The sequence below is a fragment of the Cantharellus anzutake genome, assembly GCF_015039405.1.
Source record: "Cantharellus anzutake strain C23 chromosome Unknown EI90scaffold_184, whole genome shotgun sequence".
In the NCBI taxonomy this organism is placed as follows: Eukaryota; Fungi; Basidiomycota; class Agaricomycetes; order Cantharellales; family Hydnaceae; genus Cantharellus; species Cantharellus anzutake.
The window spans coordinates 123,653-140,879 of NW_024067134.1; the positions used below are offsets into that span (position 1 = coordinate 123,653).

Sequence of the window (17,227 nt, forward strand, 5' to 3'; positions counted from 1 at the left end):
ACACCGAGCTCCCGTATTGCTGGCAGATTGTGATTCCAACACATACAGTAATCGACGCATTTTATACTTCGTCTTAGTACCTCTTGTGGACGATAAACCAGATGACGCAATGCACAGAATAGACTTGATTATGGCTCCGCGCTCGAAGACACAATCTTGTCGTCTGAAAATGAAATCAATCACCATAGGCGGATAGAAATATGTGGGGTTCTGATTATATTATTGACTCGTTATCGTTTATAAGATGCCCAGACAGTGGTGGGTCTAAATGCTAGATGTTGTACTCAAGTTTGCCTGAAAAGAGGAGTATTGGCATTCCGCGTATTGTGAACGACAGACTAAAATGGACTCACTTTCATGCTTCTTAGCGTCACCGACTTTACGTGCTGCCTTGCTCAAATCTTCTTGGGTAACGTAATCGCTGAGAGGGGAGGCATGTTCAGTTTCGCAACCTTATGGCAAGCAACGTACCATGCACTCACCGGTCTTCTCGTATAGCAAACATTCCAGCTTCCGTAACAACGTTTCGGAGATCGGCACCATTGAAACCATCGGAAAGCTGATATAATGACATGTAACCGTGGCCAAACTCGAAGAAACTCGGAGATGCATGAAACGAACCTTCACAATGGCCTCATAATCAATTTCTCCACCCTTGTTGACCGGCGCTGCATGGATCTTCAGGATCTCAAGTCGCGCCTGGTCGTTGGGCAACGGAATTTCGATCTTTCGATCAAGGCGGCCAGGACGTAGCAAAGCCGGGTCTAATGTGTCAGGGCGGTTCGTAGCCATGATGAGTTTTGTTCTCCCGAGAGTGTCAAAACCATCCATTTGATTCAAGAGCTCCATTAGCGTTCGTTGAATTTCACGGTCGGCGCTCGTCCCTTCAGAGAATCGTCTACCGCCGATGGCATCTATTTCGTCCATGAAGATGATACATGGCTCATGTTCTTTGGCGTATGCGAACATTTCACGGACGATGCGGGCCGATTCGCCTATGTATTTGTCGACAATGGCAGAAGAGACGACCTTGAGGAAATTGGTTGAGAGTGTAGCTGCAACAGCTCGAGCCAAGAGAGTTTTCCCAGTGCCAGGTGGGCCATACAGCAACACCCCTTTAGGAGGCTTTATACCAACACGCTGAAAGAGTTCAGGGTTCATAAGGGGAAGTTCTATCATCTTCGTACAACAATTAACGTTCAGTAATAGACAGGAGGGGAAACGCGGCTTTTACTTCTCTTAGCTCCCGGACCTGCTCGCCAAGGCCACCGATCCCAGCAAATGAGGCACCTCCAGGGTCCTCAAGTGACATATTATAAACAAGGGGATCTACCTCCCGCGGTAATATTCGCATTATTGTCAGCGTTGTCATATCTAAACTGACGCGCGTGCCAGCCTTGAGTTTGTCAACGGGCAAAGTTGGCCTGAATGACACGACGTAGCGGGGCCCAGATGATGCCTTCACAATAACTGAGAAATGATCAATCTCACATAATGAAGAGTGGATAGGCGACGTACAACGCTCGTCATCAAGTTGTTTAAGCACTTCGCCTATGATTTGGCCCACGGATTGAACTGCTTTGATATCTTCTTCGGTCTTTTCATACTCCTTTTCTAAATCCCTAAGAGAGAACCGCACTACACCGTACCAAATGTTGACCAACGGAATGACACAACGCGAGTTCTACCCACGATTCTTGAGCTTTTCACTGAAGTTCTCGTGTTCCCGTTGTTTCTACCATTGCGAATGTTAATATATGTAAATGGACATGGACATGAGAGGCTAACAGCCCTGTACGCTGTCAGAGCGTCAATCTTGCGTGAATCAAACTGTGCCAATGCAGGCGCTGACATCGTAGTTAGACGCGTAAGTGGACCGGGGATTCAATCTACACCTGCACTGCCACTTGATCGCGCGCCAAACATGACAGACGTGAAACCTAATATCACGCCAGTCGTAAAGGACAAAATCACCCTTAATGTCACTTTCAACACGCTATGTAATATGGCTTCTGGTGCACATACTGGTGCGGAATACTGACTCAGATCTCAGCCGTTAAGTTCAGTCTAGGTTTGTGTCCTGAGAGGGCTGGCAAAGTCTGTACCCATTGAGCTCGTCCCAGGCAGGAATGTCCCATTCAGGAAGATGTTTAAAGCTGCCCATGTGGGTAGCGCATACTACAGTCATGCTCCTAACTCACGCAACTTGACCTAGGACAAATGGAACATGGCGGAAGGTCAGTGGCAGCCTCCGCGCGCCATTACATTCCTTGACGACTATTTACGAAAGGAACGTTGAGATTCGCCTTTGACGTCAGTTTTTCTAAGCTCTCTTAACGTCTGTATGCAACTAATTCTCATTCCAGGGCGCTATCTTGAACGCTGACGAGACACCAGCGAAGGCAAGTGAAGCGTGCAGCAATGTTTGGCTTCCCAGACTAAGTCGAGATAATTGAAACCCTAGCACGATATGGAGGATGACGACATGATCCATGCGCACACCATGCAGGCTCGTGTTGCCTCTTTGATCTTTTCTTTTCTGTGACTTATTTCGGTTCTGTAGGTTGGAGGCGCTCGATGTTAACAAACGTTCCTGCGTAATTTCCGCTTATCTTGGATTGTAATATGCAAAGGACCCCCAGCACAGGCACAGCATAATATTGTCGATAAGAAATGGCTTTTTGCCATGTCTCTACAGTACACGCCGATAATACGTCACCTAGCTCCTACTATTCACAACTGACACATTCCGAGTGCTCTAATGTTCAGTAACGAAACATGAAATCAATATTGTGAAAGTTGGGAATGGGGACGGCTCTTAACCGTCCTATCGCACCGTATCTCTTACCAGTCAGGTGCTCCCTTCAATTCCGCAAACCCCAAGGCATGCTGAGCTACTTTCAAGCCGTGCGGCTAGGGTTCCTGTGGTTGAGCCAATTTTTCGCGTCCCACATGACATGGATTGCGCCCCCAATGTTCCCATCCGTTGACTGTCTAGTCTGTTGTCAAAGCTAAGTAACTCTCTCAGATTGAATCTCGCAACGAGAGATGAACAGCGATTCTGCGGCTAAGTCTCACTCCCAAAATTGGCCCTAGCTCTCCCACACTTCTAAGCACATGTCCCTCCCAACACCCGACCGAGCGACTAGCCTTCGGCTGCAGGTGGTCAGGACTGTGGGGTGGTAACAGACGGTAGATATTGCTCTAAGTGATGAAACACATCACTCACTTGCCGATGTACCCTTCCCAGTATGACATTATGTAACGTGGTGGACGCCACCTGTCAAACCAAGATCTCGCTCCTCTTTGATTGTTTTTCCCTTTGTTTTCTTGTTTTCCTCTCCTTGGAACTTCTGGGGCGATGTAGTAATTGTGTCGCAGTGCGCACACTAGTCCATGCCTCTTCTATGATAAACTCGCATTCTTCCTCACTAAGAGCAAGCAGTTGACATTGTGAGCGATGCAGTGGACCACATCCAGCAAGAGAGTTGGCCAAGTAAACTGAATTGCATTTGCTCGAATACAACTGAGCTCATTTGCTACACGATGAGGAATGTGCTGGAAGCATCAGACAGCAAATCGTTCCTCGCCATTCTCGCCAAATGATAGGAAATACAATTGTGTAAGCAATGCATACTTGTTCGAAATAGAACTTAAAAAAGGCCAGACGAGTGGGCAAATGTATGAGATAATAATGTGGATGGTCGGAAACACGCTCACCACAGGGGCACTGTGCGTGGGTTGATGACGGAGACATCATCAGCCAATATAATCCAGGATGGTGCTTGCAATTACAAAGTATGGGATGGCACTAAAATTGCATGATGATCCGCTATCATCGTGTCCAGTGCAGGATACAGGATCAATGCTCATAGTCGCATAGTAGAGGCAATAAAACAGAAGATTTGTATGCGACTCAAAGGGATCAGAGGTTCCGTCTAAGGCAAAATGATGGGTTGCTTGTACGGTGGAATTCATTTAGGGTTCAACATTAACAGGACCTGCTATGTAGCTAGAATAATGCTCTTTCCTGGTGCATTCGAGAGCCGGTCCGGACAGTAGAGATTGAGGGAAGTGCCATACAGAATGAGAAAAAGACGGAGGGGAGGGACAGCCAATCAACGTTCCCGAGCTTATGAGGCAGAAGTTAGATATAAGGATGTGTAATTCGACAAGATCTCGCCGCGAGCAAGGTTAAGACAGCGCCAGCTGCCTTTCTAGTCACTCAAAGCAGCAAGTTTTCGGTTAGGGCGGTTGAGATGTTACGGCGTGTGAGGCCAGTAAAATATTGCGCACATATGAAACACCAACTCCGCATACGAACAGAAGACGATCCAAGATGAGAATTTCCATGGGCGCAAGCTGCAGCCCTTCATGTTAGATGGTGATGCCGTGGCCTACCACCCGTGTGAACGTGGCGGTGCGGCTGTCCCCTCCTTGAGCTTATAATATTTCAAGGTCTCTGGCCTAAGTGTTGCCGGTCGTTCGAGTTCGTCGACAATAGAGTACCAGTACTTGCGTCATTAGGGGTCTCATGTCGAGAATAGTTACGTAAGCCAATTGAACCCTTCACCGCCACGGGCCCACGTTAGCCCTTCATCGTTCCCGCAGCAGCTGATGCAAATCTGGGTCTCGGGCTTTTGGGACGCTCAGAAGCTTTGGGAACCGTCGGATATGGCTCACGTCCCAGTAAATTTTGACTATCTCCGGGCGCAGCCTAGTCGGTATGGGCTCAACGACTCCAGCGATCGAGCAAGCGCCATCTCTTCAGGCTCCTCCGATCGCCCGGAACGACCGCTCACGGTTAAATGCGAGTTCAATGGTAAAGTTCGTCGAATCACTTTCCATTCCGCTAGAAATTTCTCGTTCTCGACCCTCAGAGAAAGAGTATGTAGCCCTGCAAACGAGTCCCCAGGTACCAAACTGACAAATCTTGTGAATGACAGGTGGAACAGGCTTTTTCTCTGTCAGCTTCAAATTTTAATATGACGTATAAAGATGATGATGGAGAGACTATTGAGCTTGTTACAGACGAGGACTTGACTGAAGCGATCTCATATTTCCAAGGAGGGGAGGATCATCCCAGTTCTTCCGGAAATACTACTTGGTCCGGCCATTCGGGTCGAACGACCCGGAAAATCACCTTGCGCATAGTTGTTTTCGTGGAATACGACGGCCCGAGCCTGTCTGATACTTCGTCTTTGGCGAGCGTGGAGGAATTTGCGCGAACACGCGACCGGAGCCATCAGGCTGTTACTGGCGCCGAACTTTCATCAATAAACTATGATATTGAAGATGACATGGTTACTATTAGTTCTAGAGACACAGCACTTGCAGCGTCTCAAAAGAGCAGTGCTCGGGGATCTCGAGATTTTAGAGCGCAGAAGGACACAGCGACGGCGTCTCTAATATCTTCGCAAATCTTAGCAGAACAAAATGAAGAGACTGACACGCCAGCGGAGGAGTCGGTGGAAATCTCACTCTCATACGCTTCATCAAGCGGTGCATCGCAGACTCCTGTCCCTTCGACCACTTCCGAACCACATAGCCCACCTAGATCTGGTGTAAACTTAGCAACTGATGTTTCGGTTTTTGAGCGCTTGCGCAAGGAAGCTGTGTCGAAGCTTCCACCTTTCCCCCCGACCCACACACCCAATCTCGCTGTGTCATTTGGTGGAAATCCTGATGACCGGGGCGCAAGGTGGCTCCAGGATCAGAACGATCGTGCCATCCGCACCATGATGGGCCATTTACCAAGGCCTTCAATACCTTCATCTGCTTCCGATGAAGACATCATCGAAGGAGCTAGTTCTCTTTCGTTCCCTTCCGTCCGATCTGGTGTTCTTCCCCTTAATCCCGACGAAGCCGACACAGGGGGACTGGCCCTGCATCGACATCCATCGGGAAAGTTTTATTACTCTTATTCATCCGATATTTCTTCAATCCCAGAGCCCTCAACCGGGGTTGACGCAATACAATCAATGGAATCCGGTCATCCGGTTGTTAAGGATTCGGAGTGCGCATCTCAGCCGTCACCTTTGGCGTCACAGGATCGACCAGGCCAGAAGGCACAGGAAAATGCAGCTACTTGGTCAGAAGCTAATCCATTCCGTGATCCATCAGACGTCTCTCCCGAGCTGTTGCAAGCCATACTGCAGTCCGAAATGTCGGCTTGTAATGGTCCTACCGAAGTGACCTGCTGCTCTTCCTGTAACGAAATCCTGGATTCTTTCAGATATGTATGCGCTACATGTGGCGAGAGACCAAAACGAAATCGAGAGGAAGTCGTTCTTAGTTCACTAGAAGATCATTCACGAGATGAATTGGGCGTACTTGTGCCATCATCAACTTCGATTGGGGACGTAAGCCAGTCCTCGCTATTGCTGCAGACCTGGGATGACACCTACACACACCCTGCTCCACCATCCAGACAGCTTGAGGAGTCACGATATCGGCAGAACGGTGTTGGGCCAATCACGGAGCAAGAAGTGAACCGTTCAGCTAGGGACGATGGAAGCGTTGACGATTCTCAAAACATTCCTTCTGCTTCCACATCATCGTTGGCACCTTCGTTTTTTGGCCGATCGATACATAAGAAACCATCTCGGGTTCTTGGGGTCGCTGCAACTTTTGCCAATCTATTTGGGGGAAGCAAGACTGGAGGCGGAATCGCAAACACCGGGAAAGGGAATATCGCAAGTGATGAGTACTCGTTGTCTACTTTCACAAAGGGGAAAGGGAAGCAGGCTTCTTCGGAGGCTGGACCATCAGCCCGGACCCCCCTTGCAGATAAGCCCCTTCCTTCTGTACCTAGCCCTCCTTCAACATGTGCTTGGGTTGCTCCACGACACCCACTTACCCAAAAAACGGAGTGGAGTCCACTTAGCTCCCCTTCGAATCCGAGTCAAGCGGACAGCAATTCTCCAGTCTCGTCTTATCACATACTGCCGCACCCTGCTCGAACAACTTCATCTGCTTCCTTGGCATCATCCCCTTCCATTGAAACCGGTCCGGGCTACGAGCTATGCCCAAATTGCATTGGAACTGCTGGGGTTCTTCATGCGGAAAACGCTTTGAATGCCGCTCACAGTCCAAGTGCGACATCCCTTTCATCGTCTACCACTCTGGCAGTACCCATCGGGTCACCATCCAATTCCTCGCCGACTCATCACTTCATTACAGGAGGTTCCGCAGTAGGTAACTCGCTTCATGGAGATTCGTTAACAACAGTGAGCCCAAACATTGGGATGGGTATGAGGAATGCTCCAAAACGAAAAGCACTAATCCGTCACGCGTACATAGAGAAGTTTTGGGGAGATACAGGATGGCAAGACGTTGGTGTGTAATTTTGGACGCCACTGAGATGCGTGCTATGCCGACACGACCCGCAGAACTTGATGACGAATGCTCATGTGCTATATGTCAGAAGACAATCGATAAGGATCGCTTCAAATGCCTTTCATGCGAACAATTCAATTTATGCCGTTCGTGCTACAGGTGAGCTGCGTCAGTTACTCTTGCCGAACGCTTATTGGCTGAGCCCAGATGCGCGGTTCTGACTGCGCATCCCGCAGTTCTGTACATGAAATCCATCCTTCCCATGCGTTTGCGGCTATTCCCGACCGAAAACCACCTCCCCTCCAAAGCATAAGTATGGAGGAACAGTGTACGTGATGGTAACGTTCCCAGGATGCCTGTTAATGCCAGCCGCTTTCTAGCCATGAAGCACCCTGGAGTCAAGTGCAACCAGTAAGTAAGAGCTTATGGCGGACTGGGGCATTCGATAAATATTCCGTAGCTGCCTGCAAGACATTGTAGGAGCCCGGTTCCACTGTGCCTTATGCGATAATGTCGACATATGTTCGAATTGTGAAAGTGCGGGACTCCCGGGTAATTTAACCGCCCCCGATGGAGAACACGACTCCTCCCATATTATGATCAAGGTGAGCTAGCCGTCAACAATGAATGTTGATGCAATTTATCTGTCCCCAAAGATCCCAATGCCGGTGGAGACCAAGGAATTAAGAAACGTCAGCCGTCGAGCGCGCGCCTTAGTGATGGGAAGGGACGCTTCAGTTATCGGTGTCGATAATCCCTGTTGGAGACCGCGGGCGAACTCCGCCGGATCCAATTACCAACAAACCGTTATTGGGTTTCCAAATTCCACAGCCGAGAGGAGGGATGAATGGGAGAATATGAATCATCATATCTTATGCCGGGGATGCGACAAAGTATGCGGTTCTGTAGAGGTGCCTTTTTATCGTCCGGATCTCACCTATTTTGCAGTCAATCATCGGCGTTCGGTACCAGTGTGCATCATGTCCTTCACAGCCATCCTCCTCTGCATACAACCTCGTAGGGATTCGTCACTCTGCTCTTAATTCCATGCTCATGGCCTTGCGTTACACGTAGTGCGAGGATTGCGAGGCTGTTTCCTTTACTCTTCACGATGCCATGCACATCTTTGTCAAGATTCCACGGCCAGTAGACCGACCAATTGAAAATTCTCGGCCGCTCATTACTCCAATGTCGGTACTTCTTTTCCCACCCAAGGCTGCTGTTCCGACGTTGTTTTATCGTAGTTATGAGATCCCGGCTGGTCAAGACAGAGACGGCAATAGATATGGGGAAGGATATCGAGGTGCGAAAGTCCCGACTTCCTCAATTTGCACTTTCGAGTTTTTTTAATGATCTCAAGCAGACTACCTTTCTCGCATCAAGCACAATGCGGCGCTGTGCGATCGTTGTGTAGACCACATCTATGGAACATGGTACAGATGTGCCAACTGTGACGCAGACCTGTGCGAATTTTGTGAACAGTTATCCGTCCACGACTCCACACACGTTTTCCTGGTTATCAAAAGTGCGGTGGATATGACCAAATTCAGGTTCGTGTTCCTGGTTGCGGTATTCGAGCAGTACTGAATGGGCATGCAGACGAGCTGTGGACCATGACAACCCAACGAGGAAGATAGGAGTATTGGATCATGTCGTGTTTGCTTCCTGAAATCATTTGAATGTCATGAATGAATATTCGCTCTGTTATACAGCAGTAGATTCCTTCTCGAATGGCAATGATGCCCCGGGGGGATTACAGGTCGCCGGCATGGATATTAGTCAGTGCCACGAGTGAAAGCTCGTATGGGAGACGTCTAGCCTTTCTTGAAACCTAAGAAGCGAAATGAACAATCGTTGCAATTGCATCTGGGTTTCGTGGGGCTTACCCAATCGTCTCCGTTCGTAGAAAAGATCCGTCCTACTGGCGCCCAAGTTCACAATCTTGGGGCACCCGTCCCGGTCCTTTTCTAGTCTGGTGCACTCCGCGCAATAGTAAGCATCGGAAATACCTGGCCATGTCGAAAGTTAGCTCCGAAGGCGTTCAAACCGAATGGAGGACACACCAGGCGATCCGCATATGATACAGCGCCCTCCGTATGTCCCAAAGTTACATTCATCACAAATACGGACGAGAGTTTCAGGTCTCACGTATGAGTCGCATATGGGGCTGATCGGCAAAACCGCTCTGAATATGATTATCCAAGGAAAGAAAAGGACTTACCACTTCCCGTCACATTTCTCGCAGAGACGTCCAATGGCTGTTTTCGTCGAGAAGATGCAAAGAATTGGCCAACGTTGAGATATGTCAGCAAGAGGTACAAACTTACCGATCCCAGGCTGTCGACGGCACATAATCAAATCTGTAAAGGGAGCATCAATAGAACAAATGGGGCATAGGTAGGCTCGGGGCTTACCAGGATGATGTTTGGACATCTTGATACGATGGTGGCGCTTATGAAGACAGATAGTATTATTATTTTCCAATTCTCAAAGATCAGATGACTCCGCATGCACCCGTTGAGGCCTTCCCCACTTTCATGACCACAAACATATTAAGGGGGCCGCACTTTGGATAATCTAGAGTGTGGTATTGACAACGGATGGTTTCTCAATGGTAGTTCTGCGCAGCATGATAAGACAAAGTGTGATCTGGCGTGTACACAAACGGACCACTGACAGGATTCGCGGAGGCCACAACGGTAGTGGATTGGATCCAGTCTTTGGAGCGCCTAAGTAAATGCTTTGACAAGGTGACGGAATCCCCATTGTACTGCATATCGGGAGGAAGCTCCAGTTTTGGGTTACCCTTGGATTTTCATCCAGGCACCCCTTGAATATCATTAACCCCCGCCCTCTCCTTAATGTTTAATGACTATAAGACTGTTGGGGAAATGTCCAAACAGTATCGTTTGGTGAGCAACTACCAAAAAAGATGCACTTCGTGTAGTTCGATGGGTGTGTCTCCCAACGATGCACAGTACCACCGAGGGCGGCGAATGAGGCAGAATCTGAGCATATGGACATTTCCTGTTATCACAAAATGGATGTTGGACCCTGTAGCAAGAGCAAGTTCCAGTAACGACCGATGTTCAGTAAGCGAAGTAAAGATGGGCATTGTTGGAAAGGTGACATCGATTGTAGGGCGGTACTTTGCAGCGTAACGATTCACCGAAACACCGATCGGTCAAATCCAAACTCGCGAGCACGAGATTCGATTGGTGAAACACAAACAGCCTTCGAGGATTTAAGTGAATACGGTAGCCAGTTCCCCTGCTATTCCCGTCCTCCTTAATGGCATTGGTTTCTATCTGTAACATTGACCATAGAAAAAGGAAAAAGTGCCAGTGAGGTCAGCGGAGAAAGTATACATTTAGAGCGAAAAAATTGGGCAGTAAGGGCCGGTATGCTGCCGAAGGTGTGAGAATTGTCCGCCAACATCACCTCACATCCTTACAGCAACACAATATCCGTCCAAATAGAAGAAGGTCATCATGATAGGAGGTGGGTCCATGCATGGCTGGTCCTAGTGACTTCCATAAAGAGTTGAATTTGGACTGATCAAGGTCGGTGGGGACAGGGGGCCCAGCACCATCTCTATCATCGCTCTCGAGCCTTGTTTTCCACGCTTCACGATGTCCACATCTCGTTACTCGATGCGAGTCATTGGCAGAAAAGTTAAAGGATACCACAGCGGAATTGATGGACAACTCGAAGATTAGCTAGCTCATTGTGGCAATACAAAATGAGACGCAGTGTTGTCATATAGATGTCAAGGACGGTAGGAGCCTGCCCGTTCAGGTCGCAGATCCCCTTCTGGAGTAGAAGACGGGTCGCAAATATTCGATGTAGGCATGACAATGTGTCAACAAGTCGTGATTAGGAATTATTGAAGCAAAAAAAGGAAAATGAATAGCCAGCATCGTCTAGCTGCTCCGTCAGGCAGGTCGCAGATATGAAACCACGGTTCCGTCGTAGGTGGCATGGCAATGTGTAGGCAATGGATCGACCGTCGCGTTCGCCTCCGGGTGTTCCTCCGCGGGCTCATCGACTTCCGGCCTCTTGGTAGCGCCCAAGTCCGCAACCAGAGCTAGAAGTTGGCCCAGCAGGGCATTCTGGGACCGAACTGCCTTGCCGAGTTCGATAATCGGACCCTTGATCTGCGCGACCAGACTTTCCACACTCAACTCCTCCGCTTCCTCCTGAGACACCTCTGACACCTCTGACACCTCCGATTCCACCCGCACCCGCTTCCTCGCACGTACCGACGACGACCCCAACTCCGCGCGCATCTTAGGGCGATTGCATCCCTTCTTCACCTTCTTGCACGCCGCACACGGTGCGGATTCCCCGGAGCCCGGGATGCAGCTCAGTCCGCGCTCGGCGCATCGGAGACACGGTAGCCTCCCACCCAGCGTTGATGGTAGGACCACTGCGACGGACCTGCGCTAATTATCAAAGCGCTCAGCCTTCCCCATCTATAGTCCGATGACAATAGTGGTAACCCGGTATACTCACCTTCGTCGCCTCTGCCCCTGCCTCTCGCTTCCTCTGTTTCCTCAGCTCCTCGGCAGCTAGCCGCGCCGCCTCCTCCCGCTTTCGCTGCTCCTTTCTCCCCTGCCGTCGTCGCCTGCGCTCCCTCAACTTCGCAACCCCAAGTGACTCCTCGTCCTCCGAGTTTTCGGCCAGACGGTCATCCGACCAAGTCGAGAGATCAACGTTGTGCGACATTAGCGACGGGAACGATCAAAGTGATTGTGGTCCAAATCACGTTGAATTGAACGCGGGAAGTAAATTTTTTCTCGGGTTTTCCCGATTACGAGAATTACTGAAGCGGGGAACGAAGAACGAATAGTCAGCGTCGTCTAGCTGCTCCGTCTCCGCATCATTGAGTACGTCCTTCAGTAGTCTGCCCAGATGGGAGTGATAACGTAGCAAAACTTATGAAACATCTTTAATCATCGAATGTGCAGAGTGCGGCGCTATCGTCTTGGTCCCAAAAATCCGCGGGAATAGCTGCCCGACGGTTCTGAAACCGTAACAATTCGCATCCCTAGCAAGATCGCGAAAAATAGAGTGCATGCATGTGCAAGCGATCGTGAATCTTGGAAGTTGGGGAAGAACTTCTCAACGAACGATGACGTGTGAGGCAGACACGTTATAAAATATGACCCTTATAGATGGTGACATGAGAAGCAATGGTGCTGTGCACCTGACGACCGGATACCGCAGGATTGGGTGACAAAAACTGCACCCTTCATGAAGAGTCCTGATAAGTGGGCCAAAACAGAGCCGCGCATGATTGTCATCACATCATGATTGTTGTGACCAGCAGAAGCCATAGAGTATAAACTTAGAAGATGATATTTGGTCATAGTTGATTGGAGAAAACACCACGACCGTGTCGGGTATTGAAGGGAGTGTGAAGCTTTGATTAACACTGGAAGTGTGTCCGAGCGTCGAAGGCCATCACAATATTAATGACTCCGGTAACAGATGACGAATCCTAATCGTGGTGAGTAGTTCGGGATCCAACAGGAAGATTAACTCCTGGCGTTGTTGTTCCGCACTCGCGAGAACGAAGACAGAAGCACATCAGCTCCAACCCAGAGTGAACCTGGCTTCCTTGCTTCTAGTAATTCTAACCCCCCCCCATTATCCCATTGTCGCTTATCAGAGCCCATCGATCAGAACGAGTCACATGGAAACAAGGGTTCAGTCTTTGTGCTTGGGTTAAAAGGCGATGAAGTGAACAGAGATATGTGCCGGACGAAGTGGCTGTACAGTTGGTGATTATCCGAGAACGATCCGATTTGCTTGGGTGTGTTCCAGAACATCGAGGAAGCGCTGCGAGACCCCTCCCCTACTCGTCCAGCAGTGGTACTTGCACGCGCACACCTTCCGGTATTGCGATTCGTCTTCTTGTGTGACAAAAATAATTTTTAATTGACACTCTCCGGGGCCCCCCTGCCCCTGCACACACTGAGAGATGGCAAGGCGTCTTGGTGTCTTCCATAGTTCCGCTGGTATCGGTCGGATCCTGTTGGGGCTATGATTGATTCCTATCGCCGGTGTGAACTACTCGCCCGTTCCCATCATTTAAGGCAGTGAAGATGTGGCGTTATTGAATAGTCTGTTTCCCATCATGGAAATCTTCGACTGACGACCATGATTCTGCCCGATCCCGTTACATACACCGTACTCTGTCAGGCAGTTCATAAATGTGGCATGCTCCATTTGTGTTTGCACGAAGATTGATCGTTACTAGTCTTATAAGAACGATTTCGAAGCGGCGAGAGAACTCCATTTCTCACCTGGGCCCCGTCACCTGTGATGGAGAGAGACCTCCTAGCCGCAAACCCCATCCCTTCATTGTTAAACCTCTCTCACCATGTTCCGAAAGTGCCGGGTATAGACGGCTGTGTTGGAGTTGTGTTGATCGCTGCCACTTTATCTGCATGGTCAGCGGCGCTACGCTACTTATACTCACGCATTTCGCAGGCTCATACTTTTTCCTTAGCATCTTCGGAGTGCTCAATGTCCAAGCATTCCACTATTTCTCTCGTTTTCCGAATGACCCCACCTGGCTAAAAGTAACGGTGAGCTTTCGATCTATAGATCATGTCTTTTGCTTCTGTCTTTTAATACCTCTTATCCCAGGTTTCGTTGGTTTGGTAAGCGCGAATATCGACTCTCTCATATGGACAACCTCTAAAGGAGTGCCGGAAAGCGTGCTTGATTTTCTCCACCAAGTTTTTGTCACAATAGCTGTGTACAGATACGCGGTATGTTCAAACCTGTTCGTATGTAGCATAGTGCAATTGTTGAGACCCTCTTCGCAAGATTTCACTGTGGGGACAACCGGAAGCTCTTGGGAAATCGCACTGGTAATTTCATACTTTGCGTTATAGTTGCTGGATTAACGAAGCTGAACGGACATTGTCAGGACATTTTCGGTAGTTTGATTTATCATCATCCTAGCCATCTTCTGGCTTCTGAACACACCATCTCGCTAGATGTCATACATACTTGAGCCTATCATTGCTTTAGTTGTTCAGCTGTAAGTCCCCCCTCATTCAAGGATAAGCTGAGACGTTGATATTTGGCATGATCCCTACAGTTTTTTCGCTCGCAGGACATGGCGTTGTAAGCTTGGTGTTTCCACTAGTGCATGTTATGTGAAGTGCTGAGTGAAGTTGTCAGTGAATCGGAGAACTTGGTTCATGGGAATGGTCATCGTACGTGGTGAATGGGGCGAGCCTTTAAGATTCTTTCTAACACATCGTAATAGGTCCTCGTGGCTTTGCTTTCGTTCGGTGGGTCATAATGTTTGCTAGGATTCTCTTGCCATCACTCATGTCCGGTAAAACCCCTTTTAGCACTTGGGGAATGTGAGTCTGTATGGACCCGACATACCAGAGTTCAGATTGATTCTGTCTTCTCTAGTCGCTTGCATCACAACTTTCCGCTTGCGCCTTTTTTCAGAGTACGAGAGGTACAAGGTGAGTCATGGATGTGCTGCACTTCCTATATCCCACTTTGAATGAATATTCTTCTTTATTTCTTCAGTACCAAGTTACGGTGTGGCTTTTCAGCTCGGCTGCATGTGATGTGATGATCACTGCGACAGTTTGTTGGGTACTGTGGGCGAGTAAGACGGGGTTTTCAGAGTTAGTGACATCATACCGTTTATGTTCCTCGACGACTCATCTCAATTCCCCAGGACTGACCACTTCATTTCGCGGATGATAGTGTGGGTGATGTAAGTTCCCCGTTTAGTTTTCGTATTCTGGGCATCGAATTGCGCCCAACGTATAGCAATACAGCAGCACTCACAAGTACTGTAGCCATTCTGGACGCCGTGACGGTATGTCTTCATTGTGTTGTTATCGTTTCCCATAGCTCATAAACCACTCTTGCACGTTTAGTTCCTAGCATATCCGAACGAATTAATTCACGTAGGACTCAACTATTGTGTGTCCCTTCTATGTGTGCTGTAGCCTGTGCTATTGGGCACTGACAACTCCTTCTAGTGCTTGCAAAGCTTTACACAAGCACGCTTCTTGCAAGTCTAAATAGACGTCGGAGCCAAGTTGGTCTCACTTGTCCTGGGAGGCCGCAACTCTACGGGAGCTTAAAATCTGAATCTGATGTTGAAATGCAGAGATCCGACCTTGCACGATTAGGCCTTAAGCCGATGCCATCGGCTCTTCTGAACACCTCGACCTCAGTGCACCTGTCCCGCAACCCGTCTTCGAAGCCCCATCCATGCCCTCAACAACTCAACTCCTTTGGGCCCGAATCACGATTCCAGGCGAAAGAATTAGCAAGTGGTCCGACTGTGTCAACTGTTGTCTCCGTGTTCGACGATGAAGTGATAGGCAGTTTGGCTACCCCAACAAGGAGTTCGAGTATGAAGTCCAACAAGTCGAGGAACTCCTCCGCTGGACTACCCACGATCTGGGATGCCAGCCATGATGAGATAGTGGGTTTTCCCCCTTGATGATGCACCCATAGTCGAATGGGGAGCTTACTTTAGTCCAGATCATCATAGGACGTCGATCAAAAACATCTCCATAGAGATTGCACCACGCGTCAACCTCTCACTTTCAGTCGTTACTCGACATCTATACCACCATCGTTTAGTGCCAGACCGTATGGCCCCTTTTTATCCCGTTGAAACTGAAGTAAAGTTAACTACCTTCGCCATATCTATTTCCGACATCCAACTCTCGTATGTACCGTTACGTAGGACATTCTTCCGCTACTTTCATGCGCCCCCATTTATTTCGCTATCCTTCGGGTCTTTTCGTTGTAAAAACATGCAGCCTTTCTACGTTGCGGGTGTTTCAATATCATCCAATGCAAACGGGCGACTCTTGACACCGAGGATTTTCGAATGAGGAAGCATACGCGTCCCTTACAAATGCCAGTCACAAAGTCAGGGGTTGTGGGGCAATGCGCAAGTTCACAGTACATTACTTCAGGAGAAAGCTCGGGCAAGAGTGAAAGGCGAACGGGGTAAAGAACTCACATAGCGTTAGCTCCGTCCAAGGCATCCCTTTGGTGTTGCACGCAAATCATCACCCTGTGCCGTGCAACAGTGTTAATGCTGTGGCGCAGCCTTGGCAGTACTCATTCCCCTTGCCCTTGGTGTCCTCCGAGTCCAGCTCGGTTGACGAAGCTGAACGATAGTCCGTGGGTGGTCGGATAGCGGAATTAGCAGGGCCCGGGAAGCCGTCCATCACGATCCAAATCGGGGGGTTCTAGTAGCAACTTGAAATGGGGTATACTTAATTGTCATGGCACGCTTGCCGATGCCACCGTCCTTGTACCTGCTAGAAATGGTTTAATGAGCTTTTGAATTCATTTGTGGTGTTAAGGCGAACAGTGTGATCACCGGTGACAGGAAGGGGAGGGGGATGAGCTCTAGTGAATAAGCAATTGCGATATTCAAGGGATTCGATAGAAACCAACGCAAATCCTCTCAGTCCATCGCCAGGATGATTTGATCAGAAAGACCCTAGCTAGGGGTTGCAGGGGCAGATGGGGATTTTGGCTATCTATCTCTGGGCCCAGCCTGACCGGAAGTCTCGGATCTGAAATCTTGGTTTTCTCCCACGTATACCGGGGCCATCGGCCCTACTCCACACAGTGGTATGCAAGGGTCGTACTAGCTGAGGTCTGCGAGCCAAGCGTAGATCAGGGCCGTGACGCTGGCCTTGCGTAGCTAGCCGGTCGCTATCTCTCCAAAGCCTTAGTCTTAGTAGGCTATTTAACGCTTAGAATGCGTCGAAGTGTACGATAAGCAGTAAATTGATGGAATTTCTGCGGCGCCGCAACAATGGCTGCATTCAATATTGGCGCTTGCACTTCGAAATGACTAAATTTG

General features: G+C 49.1%; 6 protein-coding genes across 7 annotated transcripts; 2 read left to right on the top strand and 4 right to left on the bottom strand.

Moving 5' to 3' along the window:
* Window positions 1-271: 271 nt before the first annotated feature.
* EI90DRAFT_3137272 (uncharacterized protein) lies at window positions 272-1,854 on the bottom strand (the record flags this gene model as incomplete). Its single annotated transcript, XM_039064842.1, has 8 exons — window positions 272-294; window positions 354-421; window positions 483-559; window positions 622-1,179; window positions 1,235-1,470; window positions 1,519-1,638; window positions 1,693-1,735; window positions 1,789-1,854. The coding sequence occupies 8 exons, from the start codon at window positions 1,852-1,854 to the stop codon at window positions 272-274; spliced, it is 1,191 nt and encodes a 396-aa protein (XP_038908070.1).
* A 2,763-nt stretch (window positions 1,855-4,617) lies between these two features.
* EI90DRAFT_3294699 (uncharacterized protein) lies at window positions 4,618-9,073 on the top strand (the record flags this gene model as incomplete). Of its 2 annotated transcripts, XM_039067446.1 has the most annotated exons (12): window positions 4,618-4,827; window positions 4,857-4,887; window positions 4,999-7,338; window positions 7,392-7,497; window positions 7,575-7,666; window positions 7,719-7,749; window positions 7,799-7,943; window positions 7,995-8,231; window positions 8,287-8,355; window positions 8,413-8,641; window positions 8,702-8,888; window positions 8,938-9,073. In XM_039067446.1, 12 exons carry the CDS (start codon window positions 4,618-4,620, stop codon window positions 9,005-9,007), a joined length of 3,747 nt encoding a protein of 1,248 aa, XP_038908071.1. In that variant the 3' UTR covers window positions 9,008-9,073. The 2 variants fall into 2 exon arrangements, with proteins under 2 accessions (XP_038908071.1, XP_038908072.1); XM_039067447.1 differs by lacking the exons at window positions 4,618-4,827; window positions 4,857-4,887; window positions 4,999-7,338; ... (2 more) ...; window positions 7,719-7,749; window positions 7,799-7,943 and having other exon boundaries at window positions 8,040-8,231; window positions 8,413-8,528; window positions 8,583-8,641.
* Window positions 7,419-7,841, bottom strand: EI90DRAFT_655241 (uncharacterized protein). Its single transcript, XM_039067918.1, has one exon. The coding sequence runs from the start codon at window positions 7,720-7,722 to the stop codon at window positions 7,492-7,494; it is 231 nt and encodes a 76-aa protein (XP_038908073.1). The 5' UTR covers window positions 7,723-7,841; the 3' UTR covers window positions 7,419-7,491.
* A 28-nt stretch (window positions 9,074-9,101) lies between the features above and the next one.
* EI90DRAFT_3093248 (PHF5-like protein) lies at window positions 9,102-9,835 on the bottom strand. Its single transcript, XM_039062474.1, has 6 exons — window positions 9,753-9,835; window positions 9,666-9,698; window positions 9,560-9,596; window positions 9,402-9,505; window positions 9,225-9,347; window positions 9,102-9,169 (listed from the first exon to the last, which is right to left on the bottom strand). The coding sequence occupies exons 1-6, from the start codon at window positions 9,769-9,771 to the stop codon at window positions 9,153-9,155; spliced, it is 333 nt and encodes a 110-aa protein (XP_038908074.1). The 5' UTR covers window positions 9,772-9,835; the 3' UTR covers window positions 9,102-9,152.
* Window positions 9,836-11,273: 1,438 nt separating this feature from the next.
* EI90DRAFT_3137275 (uncharacterized protein) lies at window positions 11,274-12,066 on the bottom strand (the record flags this gene model as incomplete). The annotated part of the gene is made up of 2 exons (XM_039064843.1): window positions 11,274-11,783; window positions 11,854-12,066. 2 exons carry the CDS (start codon window positions 12,064-12,066, stop codon window positions 11,274-11,276), a joined length of 723 nt encoding a protein of 240 aa, XP_038908075.1.
* Window positions 12,067-13,668: 1,602 nt separating this feature from the next.
* EI90DRAFT_3022949 (uncharacterized protein) lies at window positions 13,669-15,915 on the top strand (the record flags this gene model as incomplete). The annotated part of the gene is made up of 16 exons (XM_039057837.1): window positions 13,669-13,796; window positions 13,856-13,934; window positions 13,996-14,009; window positions 14,147-14,222; window positions 14,352-14,395; window positions 14,456-14,481; window positions 14,539-14,573; window positions 14,627-14,651; window positions 14,715-14,726; window positions 14,782-14,837; window positions 14,905-15,005; window positions 15,059-15,097; window positions 15,154-15,202; window positions 15,264-15,309; window positions 15,369-15,820; window positions 15,853-15,915. The coding sequence occupies 16 exons, from the start codon at window positions 13,669-13,671 to the stop codon at window positions 15,913-15,915; spliced, it is 1,245 nt and encodes a 414-aa protein (XP_038908076.1).
* Between the last annotated feature and the right edge of the window lie 1,312 nt (window positions 15,916-17,227).